Here is a 17,816-nt window from a genome sequence, read left to right on the forward strand (position 1 = left end):
TAACAGCTCCTTAAGCAACCAGTGTTGACGAGTTTCACTGTCTGCTTTCTTCACTTAAGTCCATATCAGGAGCGATGCTACAAGACTGTCACACTTAAGAGGCTGTGTTTCTGTTCCACAGCACGGATTCTGGTAAGATCGTTTCAATTTTTACTTATGTTGAAATTGCTGAAGACAGGGTAACACTGTGACTCCTTTTATCTTTATAGAATCATGGGTTAATATTTCCTGAGGGAGGTTATTGAACAGTGGGGATTAATCAAATGTGTTACTTAGATTTTATGCTGTTTATGTGTGAGATTTGTTGCTTTTTTGGGCTCATAGATTGTTATTATGCGGTAACGGAACAAACTGGTTTTTACTTTCACTTTGAACGCTGCACAGCTTGTAGCTTGGCGCGCTTTTTCTCATAGCAGGGGCAGTCCTGCCTTGCGCACCACGTGACCGGGTGTGGTCACACTTTCGTTTTGTCTTTCCTGACCGAGCTAGCTGTCAGAGAGGTCGCTTTTCTGGTTTCCTGGGTCTAGGAAGTGATGAGTGCCCCAGTCATTGGGGGTATAAAGATGCCGTTTTGTGAGAAATAAACGTTTATTTATTCTGTATCCTACTGTTGTTCGCACAAGCTATGGAGGATCCTGATATGCTTGAAAGTACTCCCTCTATTCCTAGTAGTAATACCTGTCTATATTGTGAGGAGGCCTTGGTGTGCCCGCCCTCTCAACTATGTTCCATATTCATCAACAAGGTTATGTCTAAGAAGGTTAACCCCTTTAGTACTAATGAGCCTTCCACCTGAGGACTCGTCGTCCCGTAAGGGGCATACCCATCAGTCATCTCCATTGTCACGTGCAGCTTACCATAGCATGCCTGATTCTCCACCTGGAGGGAGCCTTTTACAGCGCAGTTATAATGCCATGAACCAGATTATTGATTTATTTGAATCCCGACAACCGTATTCATTATAACCTACCTCACCATTTACGGTTAGCATTATAGTCTACACATTAACGGTAATGGGTACAGTTAGCTTTATACTAATTTAAATATGCTTCCGTAATCCCTTTTCCACTAGGGATTTATGTAGCATTGTTACCCTACCTCTCTTTTATTTGTACTCTAGCATTTAGGACTTATTCATGTTCCTTTATTTTCTTTAGACCACACAGTATATATTCCTTCCTTTTCAAGTTATGTCTCAAAGGCAATATTAGTATATGATCACGAATAACTATCAGCAGATCTTTTGGTTGTTTTTATTGTGTTTCACAGCGGGTCCCTTTTTTTATTTATGAGATTAAAAGTTATATTTTATTGCCTTTTTTTGTTCTCTCCTATTACAAACCCAGGTACAGAGTGCTATCAGTGCAGTTTTTTCTGTGGGTGTTTTTCCCTCAAGTTGTTCTTAATCATCATTACTGCACAGCACCACTCCCCTCTTACAATCACATACAGGAGACCTTAATTATAGTTATAGTCACACAAGTAATTATTATTAGGGGAGATTGTCCCAGTGGTGCCATTGTACATTGGTGTACCTATTAAGAATAAATTATGTTTCTTTCGTAAGATGAGGAGAGTCCATAACGTGTGGGTATATAACCAGCCACTAGGAGGAGATCAAGAACCCTCAAAAGAGCTTTAGCCCCTTCCACATGAATTCTCCCCACCCAGTTCTTGGCCTCCGAGGAGAGAGGTTGAGAAGTGCACTGCAAGCAAGATTTTATTATTTTCTATCTAATTAGATATTGGGAGCTCAGAACTAATTTGAGACACAGTATCCATCTTCACTGGAAGTAGGGGTAAAGGAATACCTCAATTACGGCATGTCAGTACGCTCATGGGTAAATCTCAGACATTAAACATAGCCCAGAAACTATTCCTAGAACTCTCCTTGTATAAGGTACTACATAGTCTGCCCTTGGAACTTTCATATGGCCTATTTTCTCAGTTTAGTCTTCTTCCAAGAGCCATTGTAGAAACCAAACAGGAATTGGCTTCTATAAATTTCATAGAAACAGCATAGCCCAGCAGAATTTGGTATGCTGACCTAATAAAGAGATGCCATCTCTTCCTCCATGGGCTCTACCCCTTAGGAAAGATCTGCTGTCTCAAAGACCCTTGTATCTTCTGGATCTCAAATCTTTGAATCTGATGAAGTGGAGGTTGTAACGACTAGTTTTCAAAAACAGAAATTTCCCAGATTCTATCTATATAGATTATCTATACTGCAAGCCTGTCACACAGAACATTTATCATAATATTTGGAAAGCTTACTGTGGTGTTTATCGTGGAAATATATTAGAATCACTAGAATTCTTCAGTTCTTTCAATATGTACTAGATAAGGGATTATCAGATAGTTTTTATTAAAGGGCCAGATTTCAGTATTATCAGTTTTGTATCATGAAGTGATTTTGAAGACAACCTGATAAGATGCATTTGCAAGAAGAATTCTCTCTGAAAAACAAAATTTATATTTACCTGACATTTCTTTACGGGCATGGAGTGCACAACTTCATATGTTCACATTTCTAAAGTGAACATTTTAGAAGTGAGGCACTAAGATAAGAATTATACAAGGATTGGGCAAGGACTCTTGTAATATTGTGTTATATGTATCTCGTTACATCCTCATGCAAGTGCTGCTGTAATACTGTGTCTTATGTGTTTAATTGGTTCCCACTTTTGTAATAATGCTCAATATCTTCATATTCCTCTTTGCTACCTCTTGTCTCTATAACAAACATTATTCAATTACTCCGTCTCCCTCTCCACCTGCACTGTTCATTAGCCCATCTCTCTTATACTCACCTTACTTTTGTACTCATGAACACACTCTCTCTCTCTCCCCCTTGCACTTCAGCCCAAAAACAATCTCACTACTAGAAATCTGCTTCTCATGTCACTCTCCCTCTTGCTCATACTAGCTGCTGGCGACATCTCTCCTAATCCTGGTCCCCCACAACTTCCTAGCCTTGCACATTCATGTGTGCCTTTCAATAGGCTTCATAAACAAAACTCTGGTAATCTTTATCTCATTACTCTTATATCTAAAACCACCTCCCCATTTACTTGTTCACGCTGGAACTCTCGCTCTGTTTGCAACAAGCTCATTTCTATCCATGATCTCTTTATCTCCCACTCACAGAATCCACACTCCAAGGTCTGGCAATAGACAAGGAGGTGGTGCTGGTATTTTATTTTCTTCTCATTGCACCTTTCAACAAATACAGCCCTTCTCTTCCCTCACATTTTCTTCATTTGAAGCACACATGACTAGTTTATTCTCTCCCCTCTCTATACGTGTTGCAGTCATATACTGCTCCCAACTCAATTTTTAGATCACTTTGGTGCCTGGCATCTTTATTTCCTTTCCTAAGACACCCCTGCCCTCATTCTAGGCAACTTCAACATCCATCTTGACAATCCCACTGCAAAACACCTTCAACTTACTTCTTCTTTTGGCCTGTTACAAAGGACTGACTCTCCCACTCCCAAAGATGGTCACTCCCTTGATCTGATTTTCACCTATCGATACACTCTCTCAAATTTCACAAACTCCCCTTTTCCTCTTTCTGATCATCATCTCCTAACTTGCAACATCACTTCCCTCCCTACAACTGCCCTCACACCAAACTTCACAGAAGCACTAAGTCATTAGATCTAAACCACTCGCTAGCTCTCTCAAACCTCTCATCCATCACCTCCTTTTCCTGCCCTATTTACCATTATAATTCTACCCTTACATTGGTCATTGACAATCTGGCCCCTACAACCATAGCTCAGAAACCATCCTCAGCCCTGGCATACACCCCTGACACAGTACCTACACAGATGTTCCCGTACTGCTGACCGAAACTGGAGGAAATCTCAGAGTTCAGGTGACTTTGTTCACTACAAGTTCTTCCTAAACTCCTACTATTCTGCCCTTAATCTTTATAAGCAACAATACTTCTCTAATCTTTCTTCTAACCCAAAATGTTTTTTCCACGTTCAATACTCTTCTCCGCCCACCACCACCTCCTAATACAACTTCTCTCTCAGCTCAAGATTTTGCCAGCCACTTCAACAACAAAATTGACTCCATAAATGAAATCATCTCCCAATCATCCAAAACCCAAATATATATAAAAAAAAAAAAATGTAGCTCTTTTGCCCCTGTTAAAGGGGATGAAGTTTCTGTCCTTATACTGTCCCCTCACCCCCACATATTTTCAACCTCTCCCTCAGCACTGGTATATTTCCCTCATCTCTCTAAAACACGCACTTGTCGTACCTATCCTCAATAAACCTTCCCTCAATCCAACCTCCCATCCAACTACCGCCCTACACCCTCTTGCATCAAAGCTCCTCATAAAGCTAGTATATGCACATCTATCACATTTCCTTACACTAAACTCTCTTCTTGACCCAATGCAATCTGGATTTCGTCCCCATCACTCCACAGAGACCGCAATTGTCAAGGTTACAAACGACCTACTTACAGCAAAATCCAAAGCCCACTTCTCTCTGCTTATCCTCCTTGACCGGTCTGCAGCCTTCGACCACCCTCTTTTGCTCCAATCCTTCGGCATCTACAACACAGCCCGCTCTTGGTTCTCTTCCTATCTGACTGTACATTTAATGTAGCCTTCTCCAGAGCATCCTCTGCCCTGTTACTTCGCTGTTGGGGTACCTCAAGGTTCAGTCCTCGGTCCCCTTCTCTTTTTAATCTACACGTCATCATTAGGTTCCTTAATAAAGTCCCAGGAGTTTCAATATCATTTGTATAACGAACACACCCAAATCTACTTCTCTGCACCAGACCTACCTTCCTTACTAACCCGTGTAACTGTCTCATATCTCATCTTGGATGTCCTCTCACTACCTTAAGCTAAATCTCTCCAAAACTGAACTCCTTTTTTCTCCCCCTTCTTCCAATAGCTACACCCCCAAATTTTCTATAAAGGTTGATAATTCCATCATTACCCTTACCCTACATGCCCGATAGCTCAGGGTTTCACTTGACTCAGACTTTTCCTTCACTCCTCGGCTAAAGCCTGCCGCTTCCACCTTAAAAACCATCTCTAAAAATAGACATTTCCTTACCCAAGACACAACTAAAATTTTAATCCACTCTCTCCTTTTCCACCTCCACTACTGCAACTCCGTCCTCTCTAGTCTACCTAGCTGCCGCATAGCTCCTTTACAAGCCATTATGAATGCCTCTGCCAAGCTCATCTTCCTTACACGTCACTTCATCTGCTGCACCTCTCTGCCAATACCCATAACCCCCAGCCATTCGGCCAAAGGAAGAAAAAAAACTGCCTTCTTAAATTTAAATAAGGGCAGGGTTGTGGACTCTCCATGACCGGAAAGAAATTTCTCAGATAAGCATAAATTTTCTTTTCTATGACATGGAGAGTCCACAACTTCATTCCAATTACTAGGGGGAACCAATAACCAGCCGAAGCAAAAGTATCAAATTTGTAGAATTGGGAAAAAGTATGCAAAGAGGACCATGTTACCGCCTTGGTAATTTGCTGCACAGAAGCTTCATTTTTGAAAGCCCAGGAAGAGGAGACAGCCCTAGTGGAATGAGCCGTATTTCGCTCAGGAGGTTGGTTGCTGTCCAGCTGCTGTCTCCTAAGCTAACACTTCTCAACCTTCTGATCCTTGAGATTACCAAACCATGCACTATATTTCCAAAAATTGTTAGTTGCTTAAAAGGTAAAATTTTAGAGCACACACACACAAGATCCAGGTTATGCAAGAGACGTTCCTTCTGGGAATGATTGGGACAAAAAGTAACATCAATTTCCTGATTAACCCCTTAGTGACCGAGGACGTGCAGGGTACGTCCGGAAAAAAAAAAGGCAGTTAACGCCCGACAACGTACCCTGCACGTCCTCGGCTAAAGTGAGTGCTGGAAACGATCAAGATCGCTTCCAGACACTATTACAGTACCGCAGAGATGCCTCGATGTCTAGGCATCCCTGCAGTGCTGTTCCGGAGTGCCGGGACCAGATTGATCACTCCCGGTTTTGCTCCACGTGGAGCCCGGCAGTGCAGCAGAGCATCTGAAGCGATCGGACACGCTTCCAATGCTCTGCTAGTGTGCTAAGTGCCTCGGTGGGTCGAGGCACTTAGTATTTCTTCTGATAGGCCTATCTTTAGTTTTTTTTTAACACATTTTTTATTTTTTTATATACTAACTCTCACTTAATAACTAAAATCACAAGTCATAAAATTGTAACATAACCTTCCCAAAATCCTGGCAAACCTATGCATGGGGGGTATAGGTGTACTCAGGGTGCCTAGCAGAAAACAACCTGAAGTATTTTTTGCACTAACTTACAACAGTCTCTCCTAAATCATAGTCAAAAAGCAATGTGTGTGTAAAAATGAAAATTGAAAAAATGCCACCATACACTTTCTCCAATTTTTTGGCTAAAACAGTTACTTCAAATGCATCAAAACACACCATATACAATACCTTGGGGTGTCAACATTTAAAAAATATGCACATTCATGGAAACAAATAAATTGGGGTATGTTAAAATACCCCCAAAAAGACAATAGGCAAAGAAAATGTTAAATGTGAAGAAAAAAAAAAAAACACAAACGCATGTTGGACATTTGGCATTACACCCCCCGAACAAGCCAAGAAACTTATGCATAGGTGGTATCACTGTACTCAGGAGATGTTGGTGAACACATATTGGGGTCTTCTTTGGCAGTAACACATAACAGGAGCTGAGAATTCATGTCTAAAATACAATGTGTGTGAAAAATAACACAAAAAATGACTGCCCAATAGTTTGACAAAGACTGGTGGTTGAATTAGTGCATGGAAAGTGTTAAAATACCAGCATTTGAAATACCCTAGGATGTCTACTTTTCAAAAATATATGGTTTGATGGGGGTAAATTACATTGGCCGGCTTCAGAAATGTCCCAAATAGGACATGGGTGCATGGGATGTGAAAATTCCAAGTTGAAAAACTGGAATGTGCCCCCTAAAAATAAGGCCTTTTAGCCCCCAGAGAACCCAACACACCTATACATGGGTGGTATCACTGTACTCAGGAGATGTTTTGAATACATATTGAGTTTTTTTTTGGCAGTAACACATAACAGGGACTGAGAATATATGCCTAAAGTACAATGTGTGTGAAAAATAACACAAAAAAATGACTACCTAAAAGTTTGACAAAGACTGGTGGTTGAATTAGTGCATGGAAAGTGTTAAAATACCAGCATTTGAAATACCCTAGGGTGTCTACTTTTCAAAAATATATGGTTTGATGGGGGTAATTTACATTGGCCGGCTTCAGAAATGTCCCTAATAGGACATGGGTGCATGATGACCGATGTGAAAATTCCAAGTTGAAAAACTGGAATGCGCTTCCTAAAATTAAGGCCTTTTAGCCCCCAGAGAACCCGACACACCTATACATGGGTGGTATCACTGTACTCAGGAGATGTTGTTGAACACATATTGAGGTTTTTTTTGGTAGTAACACATAACAGGAACTGAGAATCCATGCCTAAAGTACAATGTGTGTGAAAAATAACACAAAATAATGACTACCCAAAAGTTTGACAAAGACTGGTGGTTGAATTAGTGCATGGAAAGTGTTAAAATACAAGCATTTGAAATACCCTAGGGTGTCTACTTTTCAAAAATATATGGTTTGATGGGGGTAAATTACATTGGCCAGCTTCAGAAATGTCCCTAATAGGACATGGGTGCATGATGACAGATATGAAAATTCCAAGTTGAAAAACTGGAATGCGCCCCCTAAAAATAAGGCCTTTTAGCCCCCAGAGAACCCAACAGACCTATACATGGGTGGTATCACTGTACTCAGGAGATGCTGCTGAAGACATATTGGGGTGTTATTTGGCAGTAACCCTTAACGTTCTCAGTAAATGTATTCTTGAATTGCTATTTTGTCAAAAAATCACCACTTTTTTTTTTTCAAACTTTGGCATAGATTGGTGGTAAAATAGTTGCATGGAAAGAGTCAAAATACCCCATGTTTAATACCTTAGGTTGTGTTCTTTTAAAAAATATATATGTGAAGGGTTAATCAGGGATTCCTGACAGATATCAGTGTTCCAATGTAACTCGCTAATTTTTTTAAAAAAAATTGGGAAATAGCAAAGTGCTACTTGTACTTATTGCCCTATAACTTGCAAAAAAAGCAAAGAACATGTAAACATTGAGTATTTCTAAAATCAGGACAAAATTTAGAAACTATTTAGCATGGGAGTTTTTTGGTAGTTGTTGAAGTGTAGATTTTGAGGGTCAAAGTTAGAAAAAGTGTGTTATTTTCAATTTTTTCCTCATATTTTATAATTTTTTTTATAGTAAATTATAAGATGATGAAAATAATGGTATCTTTAGTCCATTTAATGGTGAGAAAAAAAGGTATATAATATGTGTGGGTACAGTAAATGAATAAGAGGAAAATTACAGCTAAACACAAACACCGCAGAAATGTAAAAATAGCCTTGGTCCCAAATGGACAGAAAATGGAAAAGTGCTGTGGTCATTAAGGGGTTAATATTGCAATCCGACACTACCTTAGTAAGAAATCCCAGCCTAGTATGAAGGACAGTCTTTTTGGAATATATATATATATAGACCCGAAAGCTCAGAAGCCCTGCAAGCAGAAGAAATATCTTGGAAAGTTTTGTTTCTTCTTGCTAACAATTGAATCTGTTGCATAACTTTAAGCACAAGATTAAAGGGACACTGAACCCAAATTTTTTTTCTCCTATGATCAATTTCTTTGTTCTCTTGCTGTCATTTGAAAAAGGCATTTTTTTTTTTTTTAGAAGTTAAGCACTCTGGACAGCACTTTATTGGTGGATGAATTTATCCACCAATCAGCAAGAACAACCCAGGTTGTTCACCAAAAATGGGCCGGCATCTAAACTTACATTTCAAATAAGATACCAAGAGAATGAAGAAAATTTAATAGAAGTAAATTAGAAAGTTGCCTAAAATGTCATGCTCTGAATCACGAAAGAAAAAAAAATTGGGTTCAGTATCCCTTTAAGGCTCCAAGGAGGAGCAACACAGGCCTGATTCTGACCAGATCCTGAACAAAAGATTGGACATCTAGCAAGTCTGCCAGATGTTTGAGCAAAAGAATAGACTGTCAGTACTCTGAATGGTCAGATTTATGCAGCAACCTTCTCCAGGCCCTCTTGAAGAAGAGATAAAATTCTGGGTATCCTTACTCTGGCTCCAAGAGAAACCCTTTGATTCACACAAATAAAGGTATTTGCGCCATAACCAATGGTAAATCTTGCAAGTAAGAGGTTTATAATCTTGAAGCATGGTATCAATGACCGTCTCAGAGAAGCCACGCTGAGCAAAAACTAGGCGTTCAATCTACAAGTAACCTCCAAGGTAGAAGAGATGACATCTTCATTAGATCCACAAACCAAATCCTGCAATGCCATGCAGGAGCTATTAAAATCAGATGCTCTCTCCTGTTTGATACGAGCAATGGACTTGTGGAAGGAGAGCAAACCGGTATGCCAGATTGAAGTTCCAAGGAATCGCCAGAGTGTCTATCAGAACGGCTTGAGGATCTCTTGACCTTGAACCGTATCTTGGCGTTTTGACGAGACTCAATCAGATCCAACTCCGGAACCCCCACCTGAGGGTTATCTTTGAGACCACCTCTGGATGGAGAGCCCACTCCCCGGGATGAAAAGTCTGTGCTCAGAAAATCCACCTCCCAGTTGTCCACCCCTGGAATGTGGATGGCAGATAGACAATTGTGAGCTTCCGCCCACTGCAGGATGCGAGACACTTCCTTCATTGCTAAGGAACTCAGAGTTCCCCCCTGATGGTTGATGTAAGCCACAGAGAGGTGATGTTGTGCAACTAGAATCTGATAAACCAGACTAAAGATAATTGAGGCCAAGCTGTCAAGGCATTGAAGATTGCTCTTGACTAAGATGTTTATGGGAAGAGAAGACTCCTGCCAAGTCCACAGGCCCTGAGATTTTAATGAGCCCCAAACCGCTCCCCAGCCTAATAGGCTGGCGTCTGTGGTCACAATCACCCAGGAAGGTCTCAAGGCTTTCTACAAAGGGGTAGCAATGGTGTTAGAAGTAAAGAAAATACCACTTTGCCTCCTAACTGCTAAAAGCCACCACTACTCTTACTAAAGAGATTGACATTGACACAGCTTGACCCCAATCCTTGCTAGGGAAAAGTACCCATTAAAGGATTAAATATCTTCAGACACCTTCGCCATCCTCCTGTGATCAAGGCAAAGAGAACGACTGGGGGGTTATGGGTAAGGGAAGTGACACTTAACAGCTTTGCTGGGGTGCTCTTTGCCTCCTTCTGCTGGCCAGGAGTTGAGTATCCCACTAGTAATTGGAATGAAGTTGTGGACTTTCCATGCCATAGCAAAGAAATAGCCAAATGTGGCAATATTCAGCATTTGTTTACTAATGAAACCCACTCACCCCCTAATAGGGACTATTCAAATGTGTGCAAGTTGTTTTTCTTAAAAACTTAGATGGGCATAAAACTAATACAACTAGCACAATCTCTTCAGCACAATATTTACAAAGTATTTGCATTATAATAATGAAATACCAACTTCAATAATTATCTATAAGAACATTAAAACACACAATACCAGTCTAACAAGGCTTGACAATCTAGAAGCCAGGTAATTTTGTATCATAAAATGTGTTCGAAATAGGTTAGCATGAAAAAAGTCCAGCTTTTAAGGGCCTGTGGGGGGGGGCGTGGCTAATCTATGAAAAAAGGTTGAATAAAGCTACTAAATATTCAGCTGAAACTTATTTCAGCAATTCAGGGAGAAATTTGTGGTGCACACCCTGTTGATTTTTAAATATATATATATATATTTTTTTTTTTTTTTATTTGTGGCTAGAGCACAGATTGGAGATCAGTCAGCTCATATATAAAATGACTTAAAAATTGGTCGGAGCGTGGGGTATTAGAATTTCATTGCTATATTTGAAAGTTACAGCATATCAGAATAGATTAATTTAAGTCAATGTAAAATACTGTTTCCATTACTAATCTGATTACACAAATTGGAAACATCAATTTAAAACTCTGGAACAGGAAATAGCTTGTGAGAATTAAGTCAATATTCAACATTTTAATTTTCAATAAACATAGCAATAATAAAATACGTTAAGGAAAAACATTTATGTTTATGTATAGAAATTTATTTAAACTATCTACACATTCTATTTTCTTGAAAACTAAAAGGCTGATTTAGGAGATCTAACTAAAAAGTCACTGCTTTCTTGTTTAGGACCCTAACAATTACTGCAGTGGCACAGCTCTCCATTCTAGGATGCACATGGGTATTTGGATTTCTGCAATTTGGAGCAGCTGCCCTGGTTTTTGCCAATTTATTTGCTATCCTCAATTCCCTACAAGGACTACAGATCTTTGTATTGCACTGCCTGATAAACAGACAGGTGAGAATAATTTAAAAGTAAAAGGATTTTCTTGGTGGTGGGGGGTGTAACATGCATGTATGGTTGACCCTTTTTAAAGGGATATGAAACCCAATTTTTTTTCTCATGATTCAGATAGCATGCAATTTTAAGCAACCTTTTTTTCTTCGTGGTCTTGGTATCTATTTTTAAAAGCTTAGGGGCCAGTCCATTTTTGGTTCAGCGACCTGGCTGCATTTAGCCAACAATCAGCAAGCACTACCCCGGTGCTGAAGCAAAAAAGGGTCAAGCTCCTAAGCTTTACATTCCTTTTTTTCAAACAAATACCAAGAGAACAAAAAAGATTTTTTGCATGCTCTATCTGAACCATGAAAAAAAATAAAAAAAAAATTTAGGTTTCATATTCATTTGAGGTAATCCCATAGAAAAATTCCATAAGAACAAACTTTTCCAGCAGAGGGCAGTATAGCTCTGATGCAAGTTCTCCATCCAGTATTTTCTTCAGGAGTATATTTTCTGTACAGGTCCGTGATGAATATGCACTCTTGTGTTGTGCAATCGTTCATCTTAAGACACCAAGCAGATACACAGAGTTTACCAGCAACAGTGCATCTGCCACAAATACTCTGACTAAGGTAAGCTGACTAGATTTCTATAGCGTTACTAAAATTCTGTACAGTGTCTGAATTTGTGTTTCCTCTACATACAGGTTAAATCACCCAACAAAGAATCCAACCTTTAGCCCAAGAAAACATCTTACAACTAAATCTTCAAACGCATTTCTACTTTGTCAATCAAAACCTCTTACAGTGACGGTGGGAATTGTGGACTTGAATTAAAACCGCATGGAATTAAATAAAAAAAAAAATGTAGCAAGTTTGAAATATATAAAGTTTACATATAGCTTAAAACAAAAAGGCACAAAGCTATGTTTAAAGAGGTTTTTGAAAACTTCATCAGGAGTCTGCTTCTGGTCACAAATTTGTGTGGCTTATCTGTACATCTAGCAATTACATTTATTAGACAAGACTACCATAAGGTCATTGCCCATATACAGAAATGTATCATTTCCACATCAGTGTCATCAACCCTTTTAAACCCGTTTAGACTGTCAAGTTACTTCAGTGCACAAGAGGGTTTTTAATAGTAAAAAAAAGTTTTAATTTTCTTCCCATTTTTACACAACTCAAAGTTCTTAATAAAAAAATCCCAGGATAATAAAACCAGTCTTCGCTCCCTAGTCTGGGAGGACAAAACAATCAGAGGCTTGGTTATCGGCTCTGTTCAACTGCAGAGGAGAAAAAAAAAAAAAAGTGTTAGGTACATACTACAACATCACTAGAAGCAAATGACATTTTTCAAGTCAGATGATTTTACTTTCTGAACTATTCGACAGCTATATTCAAAAGTGACTTTCTGCATCACAAGTGGGATTGGATTCTCAATATTCTTGCTTTCTTTTAAAATGTACATAAACTTGCTGTTGTAAATCATGGCCTGTGGCCTATATAGCTTTTTTTTAATGTTTAAAAAAAAAAAAAAAAAAAAATATATGCACTGCATTTGGGAAAAGGCTTGGGTTTTCCCGATTCACATTTGCACCTAGCGATAACCCAAACACATAATTGGAAATAAGAGGAAACTGAAAAATTTTATCTTTCTAAAAATGTCAGACATTGGACTTGTTTAAAAAAGTGTGACTTAGAAAGCATGGACCCGTTTTACCTTTTAATATATTTGAGAAGGGCTTAAATAGTGGAAGTTAAGGTACTAAAATTTTACTTCCAGCTCCTAAATTTGGGATTCTACACATCCTAGCATATTAGGTAACCAAGTCTATCTCAACTGAACAAGCACATGAATGGTAAAACAAAAACAGTAGCATAAAATTGTCTTTTCAACAGTATATATCTATACACCATTATGAAAACCAAAGCTTGGATGTGAATAGAGTATATTAAATTATTATTTAAAAAGATAATCCCTTTATTACCCAATCCCCCAGTTTTGCAAAGCCAACACTGTTATATACTTTTTACCTCCGATTATCTGAATCTAAGCCTCTCTGAAAACTGCCGCTTATCTCAGTGCTTTACAAACTTGCATTTGAGCTAATCAGTGCTGTTTCCTGCATAATCATTCTCCACAGAAGTGAGTATGTTACCTAAATGGCAAACGCAAACTAGCACTGTCTGGTTGTAAATAGCACTGAGATGAGGTGGCCTGCATGGGGCTTAGGCAGAGGTTTTTTTTTTTAAGTATATTAATAGAACCATTTTCTTTAGGCAAAAAAGGTAGTAAAGGCGTTATCCATCTTTTAAACACACAAAAAAAAAGTAGTCCACTTTTAATACATAAATCCAGTTTAATAGAGTCTACAAAGTGAGACATGATTAGACTAAAGATAATGTATTATAGAAGAAACTATTTACTGTACTCACTAGTACAGAATTTAAATGCAGCTTAAGGGGGAAATATAGATCTCAAGAATTATAATTTGAAAAAATGCTTGACAGATTTACTTTTCTGTGCCTATGTCTGCTTGTTACCACATCAAATAACTTTTTTTTAAAAAAAAGCCAAAGATTAGAAGCCAAAAATAGTTTCAAGAGCCCTGACGCCTTAGTGCCAGGCATTGTTAACCCCTGCATTACAGGTACATGTATAAACCCACATAAAATCAAACATCTTTTTAGGGGTTAAAGTCTCAGATGACAGGCCTGCTTCATTGTGTATGTGTCAACAAAATTTTGTGGGAATAAACCATTGTTAAGCAAATTGTTTACATTTTGTATTTATATCCCTCTTTTTCTTCATATCTCTATCTAAACACATATGCACACATCTTCTAGTCCCAGAGCAGAGGGTAAGAAATTAGGGAACAAAGTTATTTATAGCCAATGCTGACTGGACTAGCAAACTAATAACTTAGTAGACATGTGCACATATTCGGCATATGTTGTGATGAAAAGAAATGCTGAATATTGCTGCGGACAGAAATTTCAGCTCTTAAACTGCTGGATTAGGAAAGAAGTCCAACACACTAATATATCTGTACAAATCTTGATGTGTGTTGCACTTTCCTAATAAATATGGCGCGCAAAGAGATTAATGGAACGTGGCCAACATTACATGTGTAGCAAATGTAGAGATCGTATGGCATGGGAAAATGGTAGTTTACTAGAATTAGGTTGGACAACCTACTAATAATATACTCACTATATGTTGATATATCTATTTCATCGGGTAGCTCCCCTACGTTGACTTCAAATCTGTCCTGAACATCATTGAGGATTTTAGCATCTCCCTCATCTGATACAAAGGTTATGGCCAAGCCCTTTGTGCCAAACCTGCCAGCACGGGCCACCTATGGAGATAGAGGAGTTATTGGCACAATAAAAAAAAATCCATCCATTGGGATAACTGACAATACATGAAACAGATGTACTCCATTTTTTACAGACTAAACTTTTTCCGTCTTAGTTCTTCCGGCTTTCATGGCATACACAATTCAGCAACCAGAATTAAATTGTTTATATAGTGTGTATAGTAGGCATGTGCATTCACATCATCATTCGTGCTCAGAAGCCTGCGGCCGGTTGCAGCATTAGTGTTTTTGGAGCCAAATGTCTTCATGCAAAAGTGCAACACAATAAGATCTGTGCAAATCCAGATTAGTGTGTTGTAGTATTGCAAGAAGAAATCAGGCTCTGAAATACTAAAATGGCGTGAACCTCTACTACTTCCACATGCCTAGCGTGAAGGGACATCAACATTCAAATATCTATAAAGCAACAAATAGCCCCATTACATTTTGTATAAAACATTAGTAAAATTGTATAAATTGAAACTAGTAGCAAATGCAGTTTTGCGTTCAGTTTGAGTTCTTATCAACCAATTAACTGTCCATTTTTAGTTGATCTTATGGTGGAAAATCTTAGGCCAATAAGTGATGGATATGAAAAGTTGCTTCCTACAAAGACCAAGCAATCACTATGTTGCAGGGGTAGGCTTGTGAAGTCTGGAATATGCCACTCCCATAATATTCAGTGTTAAAATACATTTAAAACAGAGCATAAATGGTGCTTTCTTCTGTTATGTGTGATCAGTCCACGGGTCATCATTACTTCTGGGATATTATCTGCTCCCCTACAGGAAGTGCAAGAGGATTCACCCAGCAGAGTTGCTATATAGCTCCTCCCCTCTACGTCACCCCCAGTCATTCTCTTGCACCCAAAGACTAGATAGGAGGTGTGAGAGGACTATGGTGATTATACTTAGTTTTTAGAACTTCAATCAAAAGTTTGTTATTTTACAATAGCACCGGAGCGTGTTATTACCTCTCTGGCAGAGTTTGAAGAAGAATCTACCAGAGTTTTTTCTTATGATTTTAACCGGAGTAGTTAAGATCATATTGCTGTTTCTCGGCCATCTGAGGGAGGTAAAAACTTCAGATCAGGGGACAGCGGGCAGTTGAATCTGCATTGAGGTATGTAGCAGTTTTTATTTTCTGAATGGAATTGATGAAAAAATCCTGCCATACCGTTATAATGAACATGTATGTATGCTCTACACTTTAGTATTCTGGGGATGGTATTTCACCGGAATTACTCTGTAAAAGTACATTAAACCTTTTATTAGGTATTTTTCATGTTAAACGTTTTTGCTGGAATGTAGAATCGTTTGCATTAATGAGGTACTGAGTGAATAAATATTTGGGCATTATTTTTCCACTTGGCAGTTTGCTTGTTTTAATTATGACAGTTTCGTTTCTCTCTCACTGCTGTGTGTGAGAGGGAGGGGCCGTTTTTGGCGCTCTTTGCTACGCATCAAAAATTTCCAGTCAGTTACTCTTGTATTTTCTGCATGATCCGGTTCATCTCTAACAGAACTCAGGGGTCTTCAAACTTCTTTGAAGGGAGGTAGATTCTCTCAGCAGAGCTGTGAGACTTATATAGTGACTGTGATTTAAAACGTTGCTCTGTAATTTTTATGTTTTAAATTTAGTGTTATTTTACTAATGGGAACAAACCTTTGCTAAAAAGTTGTGTTGTTTGTAAAGAGTGATGCTATAACTGTTTTTCAGTTCATTATTTCAACTGTCATTTAATCGTTTAGTGCTTCTTGAGGCACAGTACGTTTTTGTTAAATAAAATTGTAACCGAGTTGCATGTTTATTGCTAGTGTGTTAAACATGTCTGATTCAGAGGAAGATACCTGTGTCATTTGTTCCAATGCCAAGGTGGAGCCCAATAGAAATTTATGTACTAACTGTATTGATGCTACTTTAAATAAAAGCCAATCTGTACAAATTGAACAAATTTCACCAAACAGCGAGGGGAGAGTTATGCCGACTAACTCGCCTCACGTGTCAGTACCTGCATCTCCCGCCCGGGAGGTGCGTGATATTATGGCGCCTAGTACATCTGGGCAGCCATTACAGATAACATTACAAGATATGGCTACTGTTATGACTGAAGTTTTGGCTAAATTACCAGAACTAAGAGGCAAGCGTGATCACTCTGGGGTGAGAACAGAGTGCGCTGATAATTCTAGGGCCATGTCTGATACTGCGTCACAGCTTGCAGAGCATGAGGACGGAGAGCTTCATTCTGTAGGTGACGGTTCTGATCCAAGCAGATTGGATTCAGATATTTCAAATTTTAAATTTAAATTGGAAAACCTCCGTGTATTACTAGGGGAGGTCTTAGCAGCTCTTAACGATTGTAACACTGTTGCAATACCAGAGAAAATGTGTAGGTTGGATAAATACTTTGCGGTACCGGCGAGTACTGACGTTTTTCCTATACCTAAGAGATTAACTGAAATTGTTACTAAGGAGTGGGATAGACCCGGTGTGCCGTTCTCACCCCCTCCAATATTTAGAAAGATGTTTCCAATAGACGCCACCACACGGGACTTATGGCAAACGGTCCCTAAGGTGGAGGGAGCAGTTTCTACTTTAGCTAAGCGTACCACTATCCCGGTGGAGGATAGCTGTGCTTTTTCAGATCCTATGGATAAAAAATTAGAGGGTTACCTTAAGAAAATGTTTGTTCAACAAGGTTTTATATTGCAACCCCTTGCATGCATCGCGCCGATTACGGCTGCGGCAGCATTTTGGATTGAGTCTCTGGAAGAGAACCTTAGTTCAGCTACGCTGGACGACATTACGGACAGGCTTAGAGTCCTTAAACTAGCTAATTCATTCATTTCGGAGGCCGTAGTACATTTAACCAAACTTACGGCTAAGAATTCAGGATTCGCCATTCAGGCACGTAGGGCGCTGTGGCTAAAATCCTGGTCGGCTGATGTAACTTCTAAGTCCAAATTACTTAATATACCTTTCAAGGGGCAA

At 38.9% G+C, this 17,816-nt stretch overlaps 2 protein-coding genes across 3 annotated transcripts in view; one reads left to right on the plus strand and one right to left on the minus strand.

Annotated features, from left to right (window-relative positions):
• The window catches only part of ADGRE5 (adhesion G protein-coupled receptor E5), a 580,790-nt gene extending 566,554 nt beyond the window's left edge, over positions 1–14,236 (plus strand). For both annotated transcript variants that reach the window (XM_053718071.1, XM_053718072.1), the window contains 3 exons: positions 11,311–11,479; positions 11,983–12,093; positions 12,168–14,236. In XM_053718071.1, coding sequence (XP_053574046.1) covers positions 11,311–11,479; positions 11,983–12,093; positions 12,168–12,200 — 313 coding nt within the window. In that variant the 3' untranslated portion in view covers positions 12,201–14,236. The remainder of the gene's footprint in view (positions 1–11,310; positions 11,480–11,982; positions 12,094–12,167) is intronic.
• DDX39A (DExD-box helicase 39A) overlaps positions 12,596–17,816 on the minus strand; it is a 28,080-nt gene continuing 22,859 nt past the window's right edge. Inside the window, exons 9-10 of the mRNA XM_053718073.1 lie at positions 14,678–14,825; positions 12,596–12,746 (exon numbers count right to left, since the gene is read on the minus strand). Coding sequence (XP_053574048.1) covers positions 12,730–12,746; positions 14,678–14,825 — 165 coding nt within the window. The 3' untranslated portion in view covers positions 12,596–12,729. The remainder of the gene's footprint in view (positions 12,747–14,677; positions 14,826–17,816) is intronic.

The sequence above is a fragment of the Bombina bombina genome, chromosome 6, assembly GCF_027579735.1.
Source record: "Bombina bombina isolate aBomBom1 chromosome 6, aBomBom1.pri, whole genome shotgun sequence".
Lineage (NCBI taxonomy): Eukaryota > Metazoa > Chordata > Amphibia > Anura > Bombinatoridae > Bombina > Bombina bombina.